The sequence below is a fragment of the Hyla sarda genome, chromosome 1 (genome assembly GCF_029499605.1).
Source record: "Hyla sarda isolate aHylSar1 chromosome 1, aHylSar1.hap1, whole genome shotgun sequence".
Lineage (NCBI taxonomy): Eukaryota > Metazoa > Chordata > Amphibia > Anura > Hylidae > Hyla > Hyla sarda.
In genome coordinates, this window is record NC_079189.1 from 288,024,921 (window position 1) to 288,049,402 (window position 24,482).

Consider the following 24,482-nt stretch of genomic DNA (forward strand, 5'->3'; position numbering starts at 1 on the left):
GGTAGAAGATCTGAGCAATTCACACATACTGCACATGTCTACATTCACAGGTCATGCAGACAAAATTAGGGTTTCTATCTCCCTATAAAATAGCTAATCCTGATCAATAACTGTAAATTACTAAACCTTATCTAATGCAGTCAATGGATTTTGTGCTAAAGATTCAATATGAACAGGAAAGAGAAAATGTTAAATTTGTAAACTGTATTAATGTGTATGTGCGTGATGTGAGTGTTTGGTGTGACTTATTTGATGACATGATCTGGACACTGGAGAATGCCTGCCTGATTCATAGTCTGTAGACATCTTAGCATTTCGTATGTGACAATCAGAGAGCAAGAAAGCTTCATTTATAACTGAGTAATAACATGAACAAAGATTTGTGTTGCTCCTTGGGTCATCTGATGACAGGTCTGAAAGAAGATAATGGATCCTCCTGCTTACCTGCCACTACCACTGCAAGCTGTTCCGTTCTCTGGAATATGCATGGGTTAAAACGAGAGCTGTAAGTTTGACTCCAGTATTTAACCCAGGGGAAGCTCACTCAATCGAAATGTTATCACTGAGGTTTCTGATTGGTATAATACCCCAAAAATTCCAATAGAGACTACATCGGTCCTCAATGTGTTAACATATATGATTAGAATGAGTAGAAATGATACAATACAATGTTTGATATGCTTTATTGTGTTAAAAATGTAAAGTCTGATTGTAGCTTCATTCTACTCAAGCCCATGCTGTATATCTATTAGATGTTTAGCAGCAATCTAGCCAGAGGTAGAGCCTTTTGTAGCAAGGACACGGGGAGATTTATCACAACTTGCATTGAGGGAAAGTTGACCAGTTGCCAATAGCAACCAATCAAGTAGCTTCTTTCAGTCTTAACAAGGCCTGTGAAAAAAAATATTAAAATCTCCCTAATATTGTATATATCCTTGGCTATGAGATATATCCTTGGCAAAGAAAGGTTTATTGGGTTAATTACCAGTGTCAGATGTAGGTACTACGCATTGAAGCTTTGTCACCAACACTAGTTTGTAGGTGCATTCATCTTTCTGGTTTTAGTGCAAAGCTATGGAGAGAATAGGAGTGAAAATATGTGCGGTTGTGCGTTTTGTCTTGTTTTTCAATGTAATAATTGGTACATGTCCAATTTCTACAGCATTCTTTGCATCCTTCATATGTAACTTAGTCATTCTTCACCAGACTGTCCAATAACCATTTTAAAGACTGTTGAGTGAATACAATCTTAGGAATAGGTCTGAGCAGTGCAAATGGTGGAAGTGAATACTGCGTAAGATTATTTAGGTTAATTGAAAAACTATTTTAGTCAATAGACCTACATGAATAGCCCTACTGTGAGACTGCGTATAATGCTAATGCATTGCTAGCCTTCACAGTTACCATCTGAGGTGCCTCTAGAGGCTGTGTGGTGCCTTTTTATATTGTGATATTATCAGGCCAAGATAAATAATGTCAAATTCTGATTATTTATAGGAAAATATATATATATTATTCTAACCTACTTTTGCAAACATCACTGTTATCTGTTTCTTTCACATTGTATAAAGTATATTTTCTACAACACTGTTTCAAAGATCTTTGTCTGGACGTTTGCTGCTTGAACGTTTTGCATTTCATGTATTTTTTTTTTGGGGGGGGGTTATAGGGTGGTATGGGTTAAATAAAGACTGTTGTATATGCTTATATTTGGAAGAAACGGTAGCTGAAGTATACCTAAACAAAACTGTGATTTGATCTAAAGCTGCAAATATTAACTAATGGCATGAGTGGTGACGAGAAAGCTGCTTTATATAGAAATGTGCATAATGAATTAAAAAAAAATTGTATGCGGTGTGCATGAAAACCATGCATAGGCGCCAGAGGCAAAGATTGTCAGCGATATTATGTGCTTCAAGTGCATGCTAATAGAATTTTTCCAATTATTTGTTAAATATTAGTCACACATTTATGTATGTATTGTCATTAAATTTTTTACTATCATCGTGCTCCTGCCGTTCCAGGACACTATGTAATGTATCCATTGTAAACTAGATCACTGATTTATTACTACCCTATAGAATTTGGTTAACATAAGTATGCAATCTGCTTTTCTTTTCCACCACATGATATGTCTTAAATGTACTAATTTGCAGAGCTGTATAAATAAAAAAAATATATATATTTCTTTAAGAGACTATGTAAAAAAAAAAAGAAAAATCCACTCAAACCAGCATGGTACAAAATATCCAACTGTACAATGAAAAATACAAAAGGTCTGAATAAATAATCTAAATATTGAATGTGGATGCGTGAATGAAAATATTATTTCCTTTTGGCAATGAGCCTGTCACTGTGAGTCTGAAATGAGAGATCTCTTGTTTTATATGTTTGTTTAAAGGGAAAAAAAAGTGCTAGTGTTGTCTATTGTATTTTAGTTGGTTATTTATATTGAGTAGGCTAGGCATGGATGCATGTGCATTTTCTATGCTAGCACGGCAACATAAATATCTGTGTATTATAAATCATTTTTACCTTTTTAAAAAGATCATTGTGTGGAATTTATATCTTGCAAAGCAAACACTATATATTATGTCCTATTCATTTGTGTTTTTTTATTTTTATTTATTTTTGTTATATATTTTTTTTTCTTTATGGGAATGAAAAATTGGAAGGGGCTATTTGTTTTTACTGTGGTGTTATTTGCCTTATTTGTAGGCTTCACAAATTAAAGAAAAAAATAAAAATACAAAGGAACGTCTGAATCATTTTATTATTGTTTGGTTGTAGTAGATTGAGGAGAAACATGACACTAGTCATACCAATACACAATGACCATTCCTTCTGCCTTTCTGTACAAAGAAAAATTGACTTTGAACCAAAAGGTAACAATTCCCTATAATGTATGTGGCCTGCCCAGGAGCACATAACATCTATATCATGTGGGATACTGAATAGAGTGTTAATACATTTCAGAGAGGCTAGGCATACCAAACTGATTTTCTTTTAGGTGGAGTCATATGGAATTGCCATATTTAACCCCTTAAGGACTGTTTTGGCCTTAAGGACCTGGCCAATTTTCATTTTTGCACTTTTTTTTTCCACCTCCCCTTCTAAAAGTCATAACACTTTAAATTTTGCACCTACAGACCCATATAAGAGCTTGATTTTTCACCAGTCATACTTTGTAATGACATCACTTACTTTATAACATAATCTGTGGCAAAAACAAACAAACTTATTTGTGGGGTGACATTAAAAGCTTAACTCCATTTTGTAACTTTTGGGGGCTTTTACTTTACTACTTAAGTACCAGGACACAAGGGCATACCTGTATGCCCTTTGTCCTAGAGGGTTAAGGACCAGAGGCGTGCCTGTACGCCCTCCGGTTTTCTGGTCATCGCCGCGCACTGGGTAGTAACAGGAATGGGATGCCTGCTGAAATCGTTCAGCAGGTACAGTCATGGCCGTAAATTTTGACACCCCTGAAGTTTTTCAAGAAAATTAAGTATTTCTCACAGAAAAGGATTTCAGTAACACATGTTTTGCTGTACATACATTTATTCCGTTTGTGTGTATTGGAATTAAACCAAAAAAGGGAGGAAAAAACAAACAAATTGGACATAATGTCACACCAAACTCCAAAAATGGGCTCTTTCAAAATTGTGGAAAAATAAGATTGTTTCAAGCGTGTGATGCTCCTTTAAACTCACCTGGGGCAAGTATCAGGTGTGAGCAATATAAAAATCTCACCTGAAAGCAGATAAAAAAGAGAGAAGTTCACTTAGTCTTTGCATTGTGTTTCTGCGTGTGTGTGCCACACTAAGCATGGACAACAGAAAGAGGAGAAGAGGACTGTCTGAGAACCAGAATTGTGGAAAAATATCAAGTCTCAAGGTTACAAGTCCATTTAGATTAGATTTGCCTTTGTCCACAGTGCGCAACATTATCAAGAAGTTTGCAACCCATGGCATTGTAGCTAATCGCCCTGGGCGTGAACGGAAGAGAAAAATTGATCAAAGGTGTCAACGCAGGATAGTCCGGATGGTGAATAAGCAGCCCCAAACAAGTTCCACAGATATTCAAGCCCTCCTGAAGGCTCAGGGAGCATCAGTGTCAGCGCAAACTATGTCGACATTTAAATGAAATGAAACGCTATGGCAGGAGACCCAGGAGGACCCCACTGCTGACACAGAGACCTAAAAAAGCAAGACTACATTTTGCCAAAATGAACTTGAGTAAGCCAAAATCCTTCTGGGAAAACATCTTGTGGACAGATGAGACCAAGATAGAGCCTTTTGGTAAAGCACATCGTTCTACTGTTTACCGAAAACAGAATGAAGCCTACAAAGAAAAGAACACAGTACCTACAGTGAAATATGGTGGAGGTTCAATTATGTTTTGGGGTTGTTTTTCTGCCTCTGGCACTGGGTGCCTTGAATGTGTGCAAGTCATCATGAAATCTGATGATTACCAACGGATTTTGGGTCGCACTGTTCAGCCCAGTGTCGGAAAGCTGGGTTTGCGTCTGAGATCTTGGGTCTCCTAGCAGGACAATGACCCCAAACGTAAGTCAAAAAGCACTCTGAAATGGCAACAAAGCGTCTGAAGTGGCCAGCATTGAGTCCAGATCTAAATCCCATTGAACACCTGTGGAGAGATCTTAAAAATGCTGTTGGGAAAACGCGCCCTTCCAAGAAGAGAGACCTGGAGCAGTTTGCTAAGGAAGAGTGGTCCAACATTCCGGCTGAGAGGTGTAAGAAGCTTATTGATGGTTATAGGAAGCAACTGATTTCAGTTAAGGGTGCCAATAATTTTGGCCAGCCCATTTTTGGAGTTTGGTGTGACATTATGTCCAAATTGCTTTTTTCCTCCCATTTTGGTTTAGTCCCAATACACACAAAGGGAATAAACATATGTATTGCAAAACGTGCAATCCTTTTCTGTGAGAAATACTTCATTTTCTTGAAAAATTTCAGGGGTGCCAACATTTACAGCCATAACTGTATCTCAAGACAATGCTAGGGGGATCCTGAGACCCCCCCTCCCCCTCATAACAGCAATTGCTTTGATTCGCCATTCAATTCTGACCGGCAAATCAAAGCTCTTCCGGTCCGATCGGGTCCCCAGTGCCACCTTCTCCTAAAGCCGTGATTGGTCAGTTGGGACCAACCAACAAATCGCAGATGGGGGCAGGGGATTTGAAGTCCCATTCCCCAGCTCTGCTAGTCCAAGCAGAGTGGGGAAACATGTGCACCGCCACTGCTGATTTTGTTGCCGATCTCAAGATCCCGAGAGCAGCAGTGGTGGCAGAGATGTGGGCAGTGCTGATGAGTGACCAGCATGCCCTGCTCTGCAATATTTCATACTCCAGATGTTGCAGAATTACAACTCCCATCATGCCTGGACACTCTGGGCATGCTGGTAGTTGTAGTCAGAGACCATTACACATTACAGGGGTAGTAGTGCCCCTCCAGATGTTGTGAAACTACAACTCACAGCATGTATGTTGTGTTAGTGCATGCTGAGAGTTTTGCAACGGCTAGAGGTTTTTGGTAGAGGCAAACACCATGCTTGCATCCGGGGCCGCCCCTATGCACATTACTAATATAGGCCTCAAATGCGCATGGCGCTCTCTCACTCCGGAGCCCTGTCGTATTTCAAGGCGACAGTTTAGTGCCTTGAAATACTGGGAGAAATTGTGTTACAAATTTCGGGGGCCTTTTTCTCCTTTTACCCTTTATGAAAAGGAAAAGTTGGGTGCTACACCAGCATGTTAGTGTAAACAATGAAATGTTTTACACGATCATGCTGGTGTTGCCCCATACTTTACATTTTCACATGAGGTAAAAGTTGAAAAAGGCCCCAAAATTTGTAATGCAAATACCCCATATGTGGACGCAAAGCAATCTGCGGGCACACAACAGAGCTTAGGAGTGAGAGAGCGCACAATGTACATTTAAAACCTAAATTGGTGTTTTGCACAAGTGTGGCTGATAGTTGAAGCGGTTCTGACAAAAACACAAAAAAAGAAAATACCCCTTTTGGAACAGTGGTCTATAAAAATGAAAAATTTAATTATACATTTGCACAGCCCACTGTTCTAAAGATCTGTCAAACACCAGTGGGGTGTAAATGTTCACTACACCCCTTAATACATTCTGTGAGGGGTGTAGTTTCCAAAATGGGGTCACATGTGGGGGGGTCCGCTGTTCTGGCTCCATGGGGGCTTTGTAAATGCACATGGCCCCTGACTTCAATGCCAGCCAAATTCTATCTCCAAAAAACAAATTTTGCTCCTTGTCTTCTGAGCATTGTATTGCGCCTGCAGAGCACTTTGTCCACATATGGGGTATTTCCATACTCAGGAGAAAAAGCCCCCCAAAGATTTTAACCCCATGTCTTCTATCACCCTTTGTTACAATAAAAAATTTGGGGTAACACAAACATTTTATTGAAAAAAAATTTTATTTTCATGTCCAAATTTAACAAAAAGTCGCCAAACAAGTGGGGTGTGAAGGCTCACTGTACCCCTTGTTACATTAATTAAGGGGTGTAGTTAATAGTGTGTGTGTTTTGCTGTTCTGGCACCATGGGGGCTTCCTAAATACAACATGAACCCCCCAAAAACCATTTCAACAAAATTCTCTCTCCAAAAGCCAAACTTTGCTCCTTCTCTTCTGGGCCCTTTAGTGTACTCGCAGGGCACATTACATCCACCTATGGGATATTTCCATACTCAGAAATGGGATTACAAATGGGGGACTTTTCCCCCTTTTACTTCTTGTGAAAATGAAAAATTTGGGGTTACACCAGCATTTTAGGGGGAAAATAAATTTTTCATTTTCATGTCTAACTTTAACAAAAATGTGCCATGTGGTTGGTTTGGTTTATTTATTTTTTGCTGTTCTGACACCATGGAGCTTTCCGTCATTACTGGCAGATGTCAGCTGAGACCTCCCATGTCGGCGATTGCCACAAATCGCCGGTCAATTCAGACCGACGATTAGCAGTGATTCCTGGTCAATCGGGTCTCTGGTGACACAGAAAAAAAAGGGTGACAGGTAGCGTCCGAGACGCCAACTATCACCCTTTACCAGCAGGAGGGAGGTGGCACCTGTGAGCTGAGGCAAACTACAACTCCCAGCATTTACTGACAGACCGTACATGCTGGGAGTTGTAGTTTTGCAATGACTGTAGGCACTGTTTCAAAACACTGAGTTAAGTAACAAACTGTTTTTTGCAACCAGCGTGCCTCCAACTGTTGCATAACTGCAACTCCCAGCACGCATGGACAGCCAAAGGGCATGCTGAGAGTTGTACTTTTGCAACAGCTGGAGGTCTGCCCCCCGGGCAGGAGTTTACAGTGAGTTTCCCGCTGCAAGTTTGAGCTGTGGCAAATTTTCCGCCACGGCTCAAACTTCCATCGGGAAACTCTCTGTAAACCCCCACCCGTGTGAATGTACTCTAAAAACACTACACTACACCTACACAAAATAAGTAAAACACTACATATACCCCAACACAGTTACCCCCCCCCCCCCCCCCCCCCCCCCCCCCAAAAAAAAAGAAAAATCTCGTACGGCACTGTTTCCAAAACGAAGCCTCCAGCTGTTGAAAATCAACAACTCCCAGTATTGCCGGACAGCCACTGACTGTCAAGGCATGCTGGGAGTTTTGCAACAGCTGGAGACACCCTGTTTGTGTGGCGGATGCAAATCCCCAATTTAGGCCTCAAATGTGCATGGCGCTCTCTCGCTTTAGAACCCTGTCGAATTTTGAGGCAACAGTTTAGGGCCACATATGGAGTATTTCCGTACTCAGGAGAAATTGTGTCACAAATTTTGGGGGGGCTTTTTCTCCTTTTACCCCTTATGAATAGGTAAAGTTGGGGTATACACCAGCATGTTAGTGTAAAAAATTAATTTTTTTTACAGTAATATGCTGGTGTTGCCCCATACTTTTAATTTTCACAAGAGGTAAAAGGAAAAAAAAAAGCCCCCCAAAATCTGTAACGCAATTTCTCCTGAGTACGGAGTACATTTGTGGGCCTAAAATGCTCTGCGGACGCACAACAAGGCTCAGAAGTGAGAGCGCACCATGCACATTTGAGGTCTAAATTGGCGATTTGCACAGGGTTGGCTGATTTTACAGCAGTTCTGACATAAACGCAAAACAATAAATACCCACATTTGACCCCATTTTGGAAACTACACCCCTCACGGAATGTAACAAGGGGTATAGTGAGCCTTAACACCCCACAGGTGTTTGATGAATTTTCATTAGAGTTGGATGTGAAAATAAAAAAAAAATTATTCACTAAAATGCTGGTGTTTACTCTACATTTTTCATTTTTACAAGGGAAAATAGGGAAAAAAGCCCCCCAAAATGTGTAACCCCATTTCTTCTGAGTATGGAAATACCCCATAGGTGGATGTGCTCTGCAGGCAAACTACAATGCTCAGAAGAGAACGAGCACCATTGGGCTTTTGGAGAGAAAATGTGTCCGAAATTGAAGGCCATGTGCCAGAACAGTGGTGGCGCTCCTTCTCTTCTGAGCATTGTAGTTTGCTCGCAGAGCACTTTATATCCACATATGGGGTATTTCCTTACTCATTAGAAATGGTGTTACACATTTTGTGAGACTTTTTCTCCTATTACCCCTTGTGAAAATGTAAAATTTGGGGTAACACCAGCATTTAAGTGAAGAAATCTAATTTTTCATTTTCACGTCCAACTTTAGCAGAAATTTGTCAAACAGCTGTGGGGTGTAAAGGCTCACTGTATCCTTTGTTACGTTCCTTGAGGGGTGTAGTTTCCAAAATAGTATGCCATGTGGGTTTTTTGCTGTTCTGGCACCATAGGGGCTTCCTAAATGTGACATGCCCCCCAAAAACCAAAAGTAAAAGCATCCCAGAGTTATTAATGCTTAAAGTGACAGTGGTCAGATGTGCAAAAAATGCTCGGGTCCTTTAAGGGGTTAACCTTTTTATTTTATTAGATTTTTTTTTTAATATTTTTTACTTTTAGTCTCCATAGGGGGTTATACCATGAAATCTTTTGATTGCATTCACTGTTCAATGCTGGGAAATGGGGGGGAAATTCTAACTTTATTTATTTATTTATTTATTTTTATAGTCTTCCTATGGGGCATTGATCAGTTTTATAGGTGCTCTGCTGCTCCAGAAGGACGGTGAAGAGGCAGGTAAGGGCCCTCCCGGCATCCACTTTTCACAACATCGCGATTTCGCTGCAATGATCCTGATCAGCTCCGCTGAGCTGCCTGGATCATTTCAGATGCTGCGAGCAACTTTGATCACGGTGTCTAAAGGGTTAATGATGGGCATTGGCCCAATTGGCAAAGTCTGGCAGTAACCCTGGGTGCTCTCTGCTGACACCTCTCTCATTTTTAGGAACTGAAGCAGGAGAGGTTTGCTATGGGGATTTACTCCTACTCTGGACAGTTTCTGACATAGACAGGTGTTAGCAGAGAGCACTGTAGTCAGACAGAAAGGAAATTAAAAAAGAAAAATAACCTCCTGTGGAGCATACAGCAGCTAAGTACTGGAAGGATTAAGATTTTTAAATAGAAGTAATTTATTAATCTGTTTAGCTTCCTGGAACCAGTTGATTTACAAAAAAAGTTTTTCCAGGGGAGTATCCCTTTAATTGCACCTGTTTTGATGGCATTATTAGTATAAAAGACACCTGTCCACAACCTCAAACAGTCACACTCCGTACTCCACTATGGCCAAGAACAAAGAGCTGTCGAATGACACTAGAAACAATATTGTAGATCTGCACCAGGCTGGGAAGACTAAATCTGCAATAGGCAAACGGCTTGGTGTGAAGAAATCAACTGTGGGAGCAATTATTCAAAAATGGAAGACATACAAGGCCACTGATAATCTCCCTCGATCTGGGGTTCCATGCAAGATCTCACCCCATGGTGTCAAAATGATCACAAGAATGGTGATAGGGGATAAGTTTCAGATTACGGGGTTCCGACCGTTGGGGCCCCCTGCAATCTCCTGTACGGGGCTCCAGCTCGCTGGCCAGATAGCGGGTGTCGACCACCGCACGAGGCAACGGCCGACACGCCCCCTCAATACTGCACTATGGCCGAAGGCAGCGCTCTGGCTATTCCATGGAGTTGTATTGAGGGTGTGTGGCAGCCGCAGCTTTGTGCGGTGGTCAACACGCCCCCTTCACTCGGGCTGCCAGGACCCCATACAGGAGATGGCGGGGGGCCCTAGCGGTCGGCCCCCCGCAATCTGAAACTCATCCCCTAGCCTTAGGATAGGGGATAAGTTTTTCAGCACTGGATATCTCCTTTAAGGCCCAAATTGGCTTAGTCCTTAAGGGGTTTAACTATCCTATATTTTTATTTAACATAAAAGTAATGTTTACCAAGTATTAACAAAATATCTTCAGCCGTACGGAAGTTATGCTGGAACATACATTTCCTATAGACTTGCATACTTTAAACAAAAACCCAGAAGATCGCAAATGAAGGTACGTTAGTGTTAAATTAGCTATCCTACATTTTAGTGGACATATAAGTAACATGTTATTTATGGAAATATCTCCAGCCGTTTGGAAGTTATGCAGTAACATATATTTCTCATAGAGTTGAATGGGACTTTAAAGGGGTACTCCAGTGGAAAACTTTTTTTTTTTTTAATCAACTGTGCCACAAAGTTAACCCCTTAAGGACCTGGGGTTTTTCCATTTTTGCATTTTCGTTTTTTCCTCCTTACCTTAAAAATCATAACTCTTTCAATTTTGCACCTAAAAATCCATATGATGGCTTATTTTTTGCGCCACCAATTCTACTTTGTAATGACGTCAGTCATTTTACCCAAAAATCTACGGCAAAACGGGAAAAAAAAATTGTGAGACAAAATAGAAAAAACAACAACATTTTGTAACTTTTGGGGGCTTCCGTTTCTGTGCAGAACACCTTCTCTTTATTCTGTAGGTCCATAAGATTAAAATTATATCCTACTTATATAGGTTTGATTTTGTGGTACTTCAGGAAAAAATCCTAACTACATGCAGGAAAATTTATATGTTTAAAATTGTCATCTTCTGACCCCTATAACTTTTTTATTCTTCCGTGTATGGGGCGGAATGAGGGCTCATTTTTTGCGTCATGATCTGCAGTTCTTAGCGGTACCATTTTTGCATTGATACGACTCATTGTTTATTTCATGATCTAAAAAGTGATCAAAAATGCACTATTTTGGACTTTGGATTTTTTTGCGCGTACGCCATTGACCGTGCAGTTTAATTAACAATATCTTTTTATAATTCGGACCTTTCCGCATGCGGCGATACCACATATGTTTGTTTTTATTTACACAGTTTTTTTGTTTTTTTTTATGGGAAAAGGGGGGTGATTCAAACTTTTATTAGGGGAGGTGTTAAATGATGTTCACTTTTTTTTTTCACTTTTTTTTTTTTGCAATGTTATAGCTCCCATAGGGGGCTATAACACTGCACACACTGATCTTTATCATTGATAACTGGTTTCTCATAGGAAACCACTGATCAATGATTCTGCCACTTGACTGCTCATGCCTGGATCTCAGGCACTGAGCAGTCATTTGGCGATCGGACAGCATGGAGGCAGGTAGGAATCCTCCGGCTGTCATGTAAGCTGTTCGGGAATGCCGCAATTTAGCCGTGGCGATTCCGAACAGCTCCCTGAGCTAACTGGCATTTTTTTACTTTCACTTTAGACGCGGCGTTCAACTTTGAACACCCCGTCTGAAAGGTTAATAGCGCGCGGCACTGCTATTAGCCACGGGTCCCGCCGTGGCCCCGCGTTATAGAACGGGAGTGGACTCATGACGTACCGGTACGTCATGGGTCCTTAAGGGGTCAAACAGATTTGTAAAATTACTTCTATTAAAAAAAAAAAATCTTAATCCTTCCAGTACTTATTAGCTGCTGAATACTACAGAGGAAATGGTTTTCTTTTTGGAACACAGAGCTCTCTGCTGACATCACGAGCACAGTGCTCTCTGCTGACATCTCTGTCCATTTTAAGAACTGTCCAGAGTAGGAGAAAATCCCCATAGAAACCATATGCTGCTCTGGACAGTTCCTAAAATGGACAAAGATGTCAGCAGAGAGCACTGTGCTCATGATGTCAGCAGATCCTAAAAAGTACTGGAAAGATTAAGATTTTTATTAGAAGTAATTTACAATTTTTTTTTTATTTTTTTTTTTAAATAAACTGGTGCCAGAATAACTTTCTGGCACCAGTTGATTAAAAAAAAAAAAAAAAAGGTTTCCACGGGAGTACCCCTTTAAACAAAAACCCCGACCCTTCCAAATGGGGATGGGTAAGGGTTAATTACCCTATCTTTTATTTTTATAGGATAGGTTATTAGTAATGTGTACCAAGTTTCATGGAAATATGTTTAGCAGTTTAGAAGTGATGCTGAACATACACACACACACACACACACACACACACACATTGGGGGAGGATTTATCAAAGTTGTCTATTTCCCGCATCAATATAGACCAACCTACAGAGGGATAGGCCGGTCTATTGTGTGCCTAATTTATCAAAAGTAGCACCGCTCTTGATAAATTCTGTGCATGGACTGTTTCAGCATGGTCTGACATTTCAGCGTACTTTCGTGCGATGCGACTTTTTGCTAAAAAGTCGCTATTGATAAATTCAGCACCAATGCATTTTTCTGTCTAAAATAGACTAGAATGCATCATGTACTAAAAAATCCTCGAAGGTAAAAGTCACAAAAAAGCTGCACGTATTTAGACTGCGACTTTCTGTGCGACAATTTTAGATGGGAAAAAACTGTCTAAAACCTTTGATAAATACCCGCATTGAGTTTTATATATATATATATATATATATATATATATAAACTAAACGGGATGAGCATTTAACTCAGCTTTTTATATTCCGTAACTGGAGCTAAGCTGATACCAGGGAACATCGCCTGAAAAGGTGATGTAATGAGCTGATTTGCATATTCCCCTATAAATATATTAGGGATCGACCGATTATCGGTATGGCCGATATTATCGGCCGATAATCACGATTTTGGGCATTATCGGTATCGGCAATTACCTTGTCGATAAGCTGATAATGCCCCGCACCGCCCCCACCGCACCGCGACCGCCACCCCCCCGACCCACCGCACCGCGTCGCACCCCCCACCATGATGCTGGGCGGTATACGGGTATGGATTTTTGCCCATACCGCTATACCGGTCGGGCCCCTCCCCCACCCTCCGAGTCAATAAAAAAATTAAACTTACCCGTAATGGGGGTGGTCCGGGCCATCCATCATTCCTGTAGTGTCCGGGGGCGTTCTGGGTGGAGAGTGAACCGGTCCGGGCTGTCCTTCTTCTCCGGCGGTCATCTTCTCCACTCCGGGCAGGCTCCGGCCTAGTACACTGCATAGACGCCGCTACGCCGTGACATTAGGTGCGTCGCTGCGCACGGGCGTCTATGCAGCGTACTAGGCCGGAGCCTGCCCGGAGTGGAGAAGATGACCGCCGGAGAAGAAGGACAGCCCGGACCGGTTCACTCTTCACCCGGAATGCCCCCGGACACTACAGGAAGGATGGATGGATGGCCCGGACCACATTGACAGGTAGGGGGAGAGAAGTGGGTGGTGGCGGCGGCGGCGGCCTATGGCCCCGCAAAAGCCACTGCAGATCATTGATTTAAAGCGCCCGCTTTAAATCAATGATCTGAAGCGGTGTCGCAGGGGGTTAAATAGCCGATAACTTATACCGGAATATCGGTATAAGTTATCTGCTATCGGCCCTAACCTACACCGATTATCGGTATCGGCCCTAAAAAAAGATATCGGTCGATCCCTAATATATATATATATATATATATATATATATATATATATATACATACACATACAGTCATGGCTGTAAATGTTGGCACCCCTGAATTTTTTCAAGAAAATGAAGTATTTCTCACAGAAAAGGATTGCAGTAACACATATTCTGCTATACACGTTTATTCCCTTTGTGTGTATTGGAACTAAACCAAAAAAGGGAGGAAAAAAGCGAATTAGACATAATGTCACACCAAACTCCAAGAATGGCTGGACAAAATTATTGGCACCCTTAACTTAATATTTGGTTGCACACCCTTTGGAAAAAATAACTGAAATCAGTCGCTTCCTATAACCATCAATAAGCTTCTTACACCTCTCAGCCGGAATGTTGGACCACTCTTCCTTTGCAAACTGCTGCAAGTCTCTCTTAATGGAAGGGCGCCTTTTCCCAACAGCAATTTTAAGATCTCTCCACAGGTGTTCAATGGGATTTAGATCTGGACTCATTGCTGGCCACTTCAGAACTCTCCAGCGCTTTGTTGCCATCCATTTCTGGGTGCTTTTTGACGTATGTTTGGGGTCATTGTCCTGCTGGAAGACCCAAGATCTCAGACACAAACCCAGCTTTCTGACATTGGGCTGCACAGTGCGACCCAAAATCCATTGGTAATCCTCAGTTTTCAAGATGCCTTGCACACATTCAAGGCACCCAGTGCAAGAGGAAGCAAGACAACCCCAAAACATCATTGAACCTCCACCATATTTCACTGTAGGCACTGTGTTCTTTTCTGTGTAGGCCTTATTCCATTTTCAATAAACAGTAGAATGATGTGCTTTACTAAAAAGCTCTATCTTGTCTCATCTGTACACAAGACAATTTCCCAGAAGAATTTTGGCTTACTCAAGTTCATTTTGGCAAAATGTAGTCTTGCTTTTTTATGTCTGTGTCAGCAGTGGGGTCCTCCTGGGTCTCCTGCCATAGCGTTTCATTTTATTTAAATGTCGACGGATAGTTCGCGCTTACACTGATGTTCCCTGAGCCTGCAGGACAGCTTGAATATCTTTGGAACTTATTTGGGGCTGCTTATCCACCATCCGCCCTATCCTGCGTTGACACCTTTTATCAATTTTTCTCTTCTGTCCAAGCCCAGGGAGATTAGCTACAGTGCCATGGGTTGCAAACTTCTTGTTAATGTTGCACACTGTGGACAAAGGCAAATTTAGATCTCTGGAGATGGACTTGTAACCTTGAGATTGTTGATATTTTTCCACAATGTTGGTTCTCAAGCCCTTTTTGGTTGTCTGTGGCACCCACAGACACACAGTGCGAAAACTAAGTGAACTTCTCTCCTTTTTATCTGCTTTCAGGTGTGATTTTTATATTGCCCACACCTGTTACTTGCCCCAGGTGAGTTTAACCCCTTAAGGACTCAGCCCATTTGGGCCTTAAGGTCTATTTTGTTTTTTCCTCTTCGCCTTCAAAAAATCATAACTCTCTTATATTTTCATCCACAGACTAGTATGAGGGCTTGTTTTTTGCACAACCAGTTGTCTGTTGTAATGCCATCACTCACTTTTCCATAAAATGTATGGCGCAACCCAAAAAATACTATTTGTGTGGTGAAATTTAAAAGAAAACCACAATTTCGCTAATTTTGGAAGGTTTCGTTTTCACACCGTACAATTTATGGTAAAAATAACATGTGTTCTTTATTCTTTGGGTCAATACAATTAAAATGATACCCATGATAACATACTATTATTGTTGCGCTTAAAAAAAAATTGCAAACTTTTTAACCAAATTAGTACATTTAGAATCCCCCTATTTTAAAGACCTATTACTTTTTAATTTTTCCGTATAAGCAGCGGTATGAGGGCAAATTTTTTTGCGCCGTGATCTGTTCTTTTTATTTATACCATATTTGCTTATATAAAACTTTTAATCCATTTTTTATTAATTTGTTTTTAATAAAATGTTCTAGAAAAAGCAGCTATTTTGGACTTTTTTTTTTTTACGTACGGTATCATTAACATTTTATTTTAATAGTTCATATATTTACGCACACAGCAATACCAAATATGTATTTAAAATAACACTTTTTGGGGGGGAAATAATGAAAATGGGACAATTTGCATTTTAATTGGGGGAGGGGGTTTTTCAAATGTTTTTACTTTATTTTTTCTACTTTATTTTTTCAACTTTTATTCTTACACTTTAATAGTCCTCATAGGGGACTATTTATAGCAATCATTCGATTGCTAATACTGTTCAGTGCTATGTATAGCACATAGCACTGATCAATGTTATCGGTCCTCTTCTGCTCTGGTTTGCGGGAAGGCAGATCAGAGCAGAAGACGCCGGGAAGGCAGCGGAGGCAGGTGAGGGGACCTCCATCTGCCCTGCTGGATGATCGGATAACTGCGGTGTGACATTATGTCCAATTTGCTTTTTTTCCTCCCTTTTTTGGTTTAGTTCCAATACACACAAAGGGAATAAACGTGTATTGCATAACATGTTCTAGAAAAAGCAGCTATTTTGGACTTTTTTTTTTACGTACGGTATCATTAACATTTTATTTTAATAGTTCATATATTTACGCACACAGCAATACCAAATATGTATTTAAAATAACACTTTTTGGGGGGGGAAATAATGAAAATGGGACAATTTGCATTTTAATTGGGGGAGGGGGTTTTTCAAATTTTTTTACTTTATTTTTTCTACTTTATTTTTTTTACTTTTATTCTTACACTTTAATAGTCCTGCAATCCTTTTCTGTGAGAAATACTTCATTATCTTGAAAATTTTCAGGGGTGCTAACATTTACACCCATGACTGTATTAAGTTGAAATGGGTATGGGTAAATGCATTTCACTTTATTTGGTCACTGTTATTTCCATGTTTTCTGGCTTTCAATTTTCCCACAATTCCAGTAATTTATGAAATTGTTCCCCCAACTTTTGGTATAATTTCAGGCTGTGATATTTCACTTTTAATAGATTAAATAGATACCCCCCCCCCCCCCAAAGTTTAATGCTGTGTATAAACACATTCATGCATATGAGGGAAAAGTGAATGCAAATTTACTTTATGGAAAAGGGGCAAATAAGGGGAAACCTAGTACATGAGCTCCAAAATGTTGCAACAAAATGATGTCGTAATAACGAGAGAAATTTGTAAAATAATTAAGTAAGTAAAGTTGCTCCCTGCATAAGCATCTACATTGTAGTCTTGTCTTGTGCTGGCCCTTAGCAAGCAGAACCCCACTAGCAGGGCATGGATAGCCAATCTGAAGGCCATTAAAAAAAATTTTACAATTATGTGCTAAATTATAAAACATCAGGTAAAACTTATACCGAAAAGAACATAGGGTTACTGGGGGAAAGTAAACTCTACTTTTGTGATCAGTGCCAGGCAGTGACTGCCAAGGCTAATAAAGGGATTTATAAAGAGAAGCATAGAGGCTCGTGACAAGGACATAGTTTTGACGCTGTATAAATCACTAGTCAGACCACATAAGGAGTATTGTGTCCAATTTTGGGAACCTGTATATAAGAAGGACACGGCTGAACTGGAGAGGGTGCAGAGTATGGGAGGATTACAGACCAAGACAGTTATAAAGCTTGGGGTTATTTAGTTTGGAGAAAAGACGTCTTAGGGGGCGATCTGATCACAATTTACAAATATATGAATGGACAATACAGAGATCTTGGTGAACTCGTATTTTTTTTTTTCAACCTTATAAACTATGTAAATATGCCTAATATTTTCTATGGCTAACTTATATAACCAAATTCTATAGACCGCTTGGATCAATGATTACTGCCAGACCTGATGGATCTAAATATTACTAAAATGCAATCTGTCAGATCATTTGACCAAAAGAGTTGTAGATTCCTTTTAATAGAAAATATGGGCGTATGATACATTCTACTGCCAAACTTGCATCCGAAGTAATGATGATAAAAAGTGCTTTTAGTAAGATGGTGATCTGTAGACAGGGCTTGGTGCCTTAAGCCAAGCCCTGTATATAAATCACGAGGGAGAGAATAGAATGGCACTTAAACTGTTTAGACCCTTTTTGACAGTCGGATATGAGGCTTTTATAAGTCATCACCTGCAAGTGCAGCATTGGTTTGTATTGTACACTCCTATTTTTGACTGTGTAAGGCCAATGATCTAATAGATTCCCTTTTAAGTAGGACATGTCTGGTAAAGCAGATCCCAAATAACAGCAGATGATGCAAAATCTACCAGCCTAAAATGTATTGCAAAGTCTTTGCTATGGCTCTGGGACTAGAGTGAATCAGAGGGCGCTATTATCCACAAATCAAGAAAACTTGGATTATTGGTGGCTAGTAGTCATGAGCGGCATATGCCATATTCGAATTAGGGATATTTTGTGAATATATGGACGAATATTCATCCTATATTTGCGTAATTTGCATATTTGCGCTATTCTTCTATTTTTTTTCCATGCGAAAGTTCGTAATGAAATTTACGTAGTGCGTATGCGTGATTATATTTTTCACCTTAAAGAAGGGAGGAATCAGTGTCCTCTCACTGGAAGTGCCAATATTTGTGAGTATTTGCATATTTGAATTTTTTTTTTAAAGAATATTTGGCATTAGAATATATATCACCATATTCTAAATATTCGCAAAATCGTGAAGTCCCAATATTCATGGTAAAAATTTGCATTTCGAATATTCGCTCTGAACACGAGTAGCTAGAAGTGGGGGGGGGGCTGCCAGAATTTCGCCAAAAGCCCATGAATGGCTCATCCAAGAGGCCAAAAAATAATTCTGACAAACAACTAATGAACTGCCATCACACCCCCTCCCATAGACTTGCATTGAGGGGGCGTGGCGTGATGTCATGACCCACGCCGCCTGCGTTTGGAACAAAATGTTTCGAATGCTGGGGCAGCGGAGTACCCCTTTAAAGCTAACACCAATGTTTACAACAAAAACCTCATAGTGGTAGCATGGTGGTTCAGGCTGCTGTACTTTTGTAGGCCTGGAAACCTTGTTTGATTATGGTTCATGAACTCCATCTGAAAATCCTGAAGGAAAATTTCCTCCTGTCCGTATACGACTTGAAGATCAGATGGGTTATGGTGCAGGACAATGTTTTCTAGCACACAAGCCTCTGAGAAGCTCATAAACAAAACTAAAGGGGTCAGAACTAGTAAAACTTAACTGTATCTCCTAGACACAGTGCCTTTCTTGGCCTCAGTGTAGTATAGTAGACAAATTCCATTGAATTGAATAGACATCATAGGATGGATAAACATCCGAAAAAAGGACTTTCTCTGGTGCTTCTCCTCAAAGGAATGAGAGTCCAGACCACACAGGATGGATCCAGGAACAATCACTTTATTGGTGCTTAGATTGCACCAGTTTATTTATGTACAAATAAGGGTGTTCAGTTCACACTAAAGTCTTCTCATGGTGCTGATGTAAAGTTGAATGTTTTCATAACATGGACAGATAATCTTCAAAGTGGAATCCTCTTAATCCAACTTGAAAAAAACAATGTCCTTGGCATACTGCCTGAAGCACTGACGGCACATGTTCAGCCCGTATTTGTGGATCAGTCCATGTCTGTTAGAGCACACGCGGTAGGAGCGGGATCCCTGCCTGAATTTCCTACGGTTGCTCCAGTACAGCTGCTGGTGACCCATCTCGTCCGTCTATCTGCTCGCGAAAAGGAAAGACCAGCACCAATAAAGTGATTGTTCCTGGATCCATCCTGTGTGGTCTGGACTCTCATTCCTTTGAGGAGAAGCACCAGAGAAAGTCCTATTTTTCGGATGGTTATCCATCCTATGATGTATATTCTACACTGAAGTGGCCTGGAGCCACTTGAGAAGGATGACCCGGCCAGCTGACCTCAGTCTTCATTATACTACATGCACATCACGGTGTTGCGCCCGCAGCGCAACGTTTTCTGGTAAGCAGATTTAACCCTGGGTGGGGCACCCGCTTACTCTAACCTCTACACTAGGAGCGCACCTCTGTTTTCCTTCTACTTTCATTGAATTGAATAGAGCCGGTTTGTAAAACATACAATTAATTGTCTGCTCCTCTGCCTGTGGCATTGTTCATCACAAGGCATCATGCTTTAAACGTACCTCATTCTTCCTATATATATAAGTTTGCATCCCCCCCTTTACCTATTTTCAAATAAGTTAATGTACAAACTCATATGTGGTATCGCCACGAGCAGATATGTCCAAACTATTAAAATATATTGTTAACGAAACCGTACAGTGAATGGCGTAGATGTAAAAAAAAAAATACCAGAGTCCAGAAATGCTGACTATTGGTCACTTCATACACCAGAAAAAAATAAAACGTCCCATCATAATGAAAAATTAGCCCTCATATGACCCCATTCCCTGTATATGGAAAAATAGAAGTGTTCTAGGGGTCATAAGGTGGCAATTTTAAGCTAACTCATTTCCTTACAAAAAGTTATAATTTTTTAAATGTAGTAAAATAAAATAAAACCAAAAATTTGGTGTTATCATATGGACCTACAGAATAAAGTTAAAGGGGTGTTTGGTGTAAACAAAATGTTTCTAATCAGCTGGCTCCAGAAAGTTAGACAGATTTGTAAATTACTTCTATTAAAAAAATCTTAATCCTTCCAGTACTTATCAGCTACTATATGCTCCAGAGGAAGTTGTGTAGTTCTTTCCAGTCTAACCACAGTCTGAATTTCTTTTCTGTCTGAACACAGTGCTCACTGCTAACACCTCTGTTCATGTCAGGAACTGTCCACAGCAGGAGAGGTTTGCTATGGGGATTTGCTCCTACTCTGGATAGTTCCTGACATGGACAGGGGTGTCAGCAGAGAGCACTGTGGTCAGACTAGAAAGATCTATACAACTTCCTGTGGAGCATACAGCAGCTGATAAGTACTGAAAGGATTAAGATTGTTAAATAGAAGTAATTTACAAATCTGCTTAACTTTTTGGCACCAGTTGATTTAAAAAAATAATAATTTTCCCCCGGAGTTCCCCTTTAACTTTAAATTTGTACCATGAAATATAACCCCCTTAAAGTTGCATAATGTTTTTTTTTTGCCTCACAAATAATAATTTTTTGGCTTTGCCATACACTTTGTGATAAAATGGGTAATGTACAATTAAACTTGCAGAACCCCTCATATGGGTCTGTAGATGGAAAATTAAGAGTTAAAAGGTTAGGAGGAAAAATTGAAAATGCAAAAAATGAAAAATTGCTGTGTCATTAAGGCTAGGCTTCCACTTGATTTTTTACACCTAAAAATGCCAGCAAAAGTGGCAGAAAAACTGCCACAGCTTTTTCCTACGTTTTGGCAGTTTTTCTGTTTTCTGATGTTTTTGCCTTTGAGTGAAAATTGCATTTTTGGCTCCTTTGGCGTTTTTTTCTAAATTTGTTGGGTACCAAAAAAAATAAAATAAGGATGCTGTAGGGATGGAAAAATATGTACCTGACAGAGGGACCTAAAAATGTACACGACAATAATAAAAATGTAGAAAGGGGCCATTTAAATGTAAAAATATTTATATTTTTTTATAATTAATTTTGTTAGAATTTTTTATAGTAATGTATTTTAATTATGTGTTTAATAAAGTGTGTGTGTGTGTGTTTTTTTTAAAACTTTTTTTCTTATTTTGTTTTAATTTTTTTTAGGTAGTACTACTACTCCCAGCATGGAACACACTGTTCCTGCACTACTAAATCACCCTGGGTGTCACTACTGACACCCAATGCGATCGTCCATAATATAGCAGAGATGCAGAGTGGCTCTATACAGCGTTCGCATTTCTGCACTATACTCTGGCCGGCCAGTGATGTGAATAGAATTCACATCACTCATTAACATTTTCCGCCCAGAGTGGTGATTGGTCAGATGGTGGCAGCCAATCGCCGCTCTAAGTGGGAAATATGAATCAGTGATGGCAATTTATATTCACATCACTGGTCGTCCGGAGTATAGTACAGAGATGCGGAGGGCAGGAGAAAGCTGTCCCGCATCTCAGGAATGAAGGATGATCTCAGCGGGTGTCAGGAGTGACACCCGCTGGAATCTGTCCTTTACTGCAGGTACTACGGCTCCCAACATGGAGCACACTCTGCTCCATGCTGGGAGCTGTAGTACCTGCATTAATAGACAGATCGCGTCTGACACCTGTTGCTATCTGTCTGTTAATGCTGGTACTACAGCTCCCAGTGTGGTGAGCCACGGGGGTGTGATGTGAGGTGGATGGGGCAGATGGTGTTAACCCCTAAATGTTCGTGATGCCCGGGCGTGGTTTTAACCGAGAACCACCCGAACGGTAGCACCGCTAGTCCTAGTTAGGCAGGGCAAATAAGAGTCTATGGCCAGGTCAGAGTTAGTGGTAGCTTTACTGAGGTAGACAGATGGTACAGTCTTTACAGCTAGATCCAGAATCCCAGAGAGGTGACCAGTCACACAGGGGACCTCACAGCTTGCTGGGACTTGCAGTGACTTTGACAGACTTTAGGACAGCCACACTGACTATAATAGACTTGACTTGACTGAAGATAGTGACAGCAGACATAGATGACTTGGCTTACTGACTTGTGGCTGTAAATTAGGCTTGAGGCCTCCAGATGTGCTGGACACTGGCTCTGAGACGTCTGGACTTGACCTCAACAGAAAGTGAATCACAAGAGAGAGATTGTAGTACCTCCCCCTATTATAAAGGGGAGCTGAGCAAGGAGCCCATAGGCTAGCTACGGGTCATCTGGTCACCTGGTGCTCTCTGGGTAACACAACATGTGACTTTAACATCTGACAACTATTATCATGTGACCAACAACCATGTAACCATATCAAAGGTCCTTTACACATAATGTACAATTATACAGATTATAGGGGTACAGTGCAAGTGAGCCCTGGGGACGTGCAGGGACTCAATCTGATAGGACTGTGAGATGCATATCCCGTACTGGGACATCACATCAGCCTGGAGCAGAGTGTACACCATGTTAGGAGCAGTAGTACCAGCAGTTAAGGAAAGATCACAGCGGGTGTCACTTCTGATCCTCCTGTATAATGTTCAGATGCGGGCGGCCGGACGGCCGCTCTTCTATGGTACCCTCTACTGACGTATATTTACACCTATTCATATTTCCCACAGAGAGTTGTGATTGTCTGGAACCATCTGGCAGTGCAGTGTATATAGACGGCAGTGCAGGGGACCAGAGAAGAGCGGCAGCCCCCATCTATACATTATACAGGAGGATCGCAACGGGTGTCAGAAGTGACACCCGGGGCAATCTGTCAGTTAGTACAGGTACTACTACTCCCATCATGGAACAGTGTGTTCCATGCTGGGAGTAGTAGTACTACCTAAAAAATGTAAAGAATAAAGAACAAAAGTTGAAAACACACACACACTTTATTCAACACATTATTAAAATACATTATTAATAAACATATTTACAAAATTAATGATATCATATATATTATTTTTACATTTAAATGGCCCCTTTCTAAATTTTTATTATTGTCGGCTACGTTTTTAGTTCCCTGCCCGCCCACATAAATTGATCCCTGTTTAAAAATTTATAAAAATGTCGTTATAAAAAAGAAAAATTTTGTTAAATACAATTTTTTACTTCACTACTGTATTTTCTTTTTCCCAGCTTGCAATGCGGCCGAGACCTGACTCACTAGTCAGCTGATGACAGGGAGCCTGTCTGATTCAATGGGTGGAGGGATCAATCTGCAACTAATGCAACAGCTGTAGGCACCCTGATTGAAAACCACACTGATTTGAATGGATGCAGCTCATTTATGTTTCAATGGGTGGAGTGGCTGATGTGTGGGAGGGAGGAAGATGGAATTGTGGGATTTGTAGTAAAAAAAAAGAAAAGTCAAACAGGAAATAAAAGTTCACAAAAAGCTGGCCACAGTATTATGGTAATCTCTTGACATAGCCATTTAGCCCCAAGACAAGTGCAGATCCTTCCTAAGCATGTCCATTACTGTCTGCCAGGTACGTACTAAAATCCCCTTATGGTGGATAACCCCTTTAAAAAAAAAAATGCCAAAGTCTAAACAAAAGGTCATTTTTGAAAAACTGCCACAAAGCCAAAAATAGCTGAAAAACTTCAAGCGGATATGGCGTTTTGCAGTTCCCTACTGACTTGCAGCTAACATCTGGCTGCAGCGTTTTTTTCCCACCAAAAAACGCCATGCCGCAGAATGGGCATTTTTATTGGCGCTTTTGCAAAAAAAAAAAAAAAAATGTGGAAACCTAGCCTAAGGGGTCAAGAATTAAAGAAGCCATCTGACTGGCTGCTTTGAGCATCTGAACCAGCTTTCCTCTGCACAGTTTTTGATAAATTGTCTTTTTTTAACTTCAAAGTGGTCATAATGGCTGGGGTCCTTCCACCTTCATCAGACTTCCATCACTACTCGGACTGATATAGTGATGAGGGGGCTGCATTTATATAGGATGTTCCCTGTGGTACTCCCTGTGTGTATGTCTGTAGTAAAGTGCAAATACTTACCAGAGAGTAGCAATTTGAATAAATTTGCCCTAATACATACAAAGCTGCATTGGTGTTAGTTAGAATTAGGTAGATTGTTGAACAAACAATTATTTGATAA

At 40.5% G+C, this 24,482-nt stretch overlaps 1 protein-coding gene across 1 annotated transcript; it reads right to left on the bottom strand.

Annotated features, from left to right (window-relative positions):
• Window positions 1–19,233: 19,233 nt before the first annotated feature.
• On the bottom strand, window positions 19,234–19,554 carry LOC130305671 (40S ribosomal protein S29-like). Its single transcript, XM_056552015.1, has one exon. The coding sequence runs from the start codon at window positions 19,528–19,530 to the stop codon at window positions 19,360–19,362; it is 171 nt and encodes a 56-aa protein (XP_056407990.1). The 5' UTR covers window positions 19,531–19,554; the 3' UTR covers window positions 19,234–19,359.
• Window positions 19,555–24,482: the final 4,928 nt, after the last annotated feature.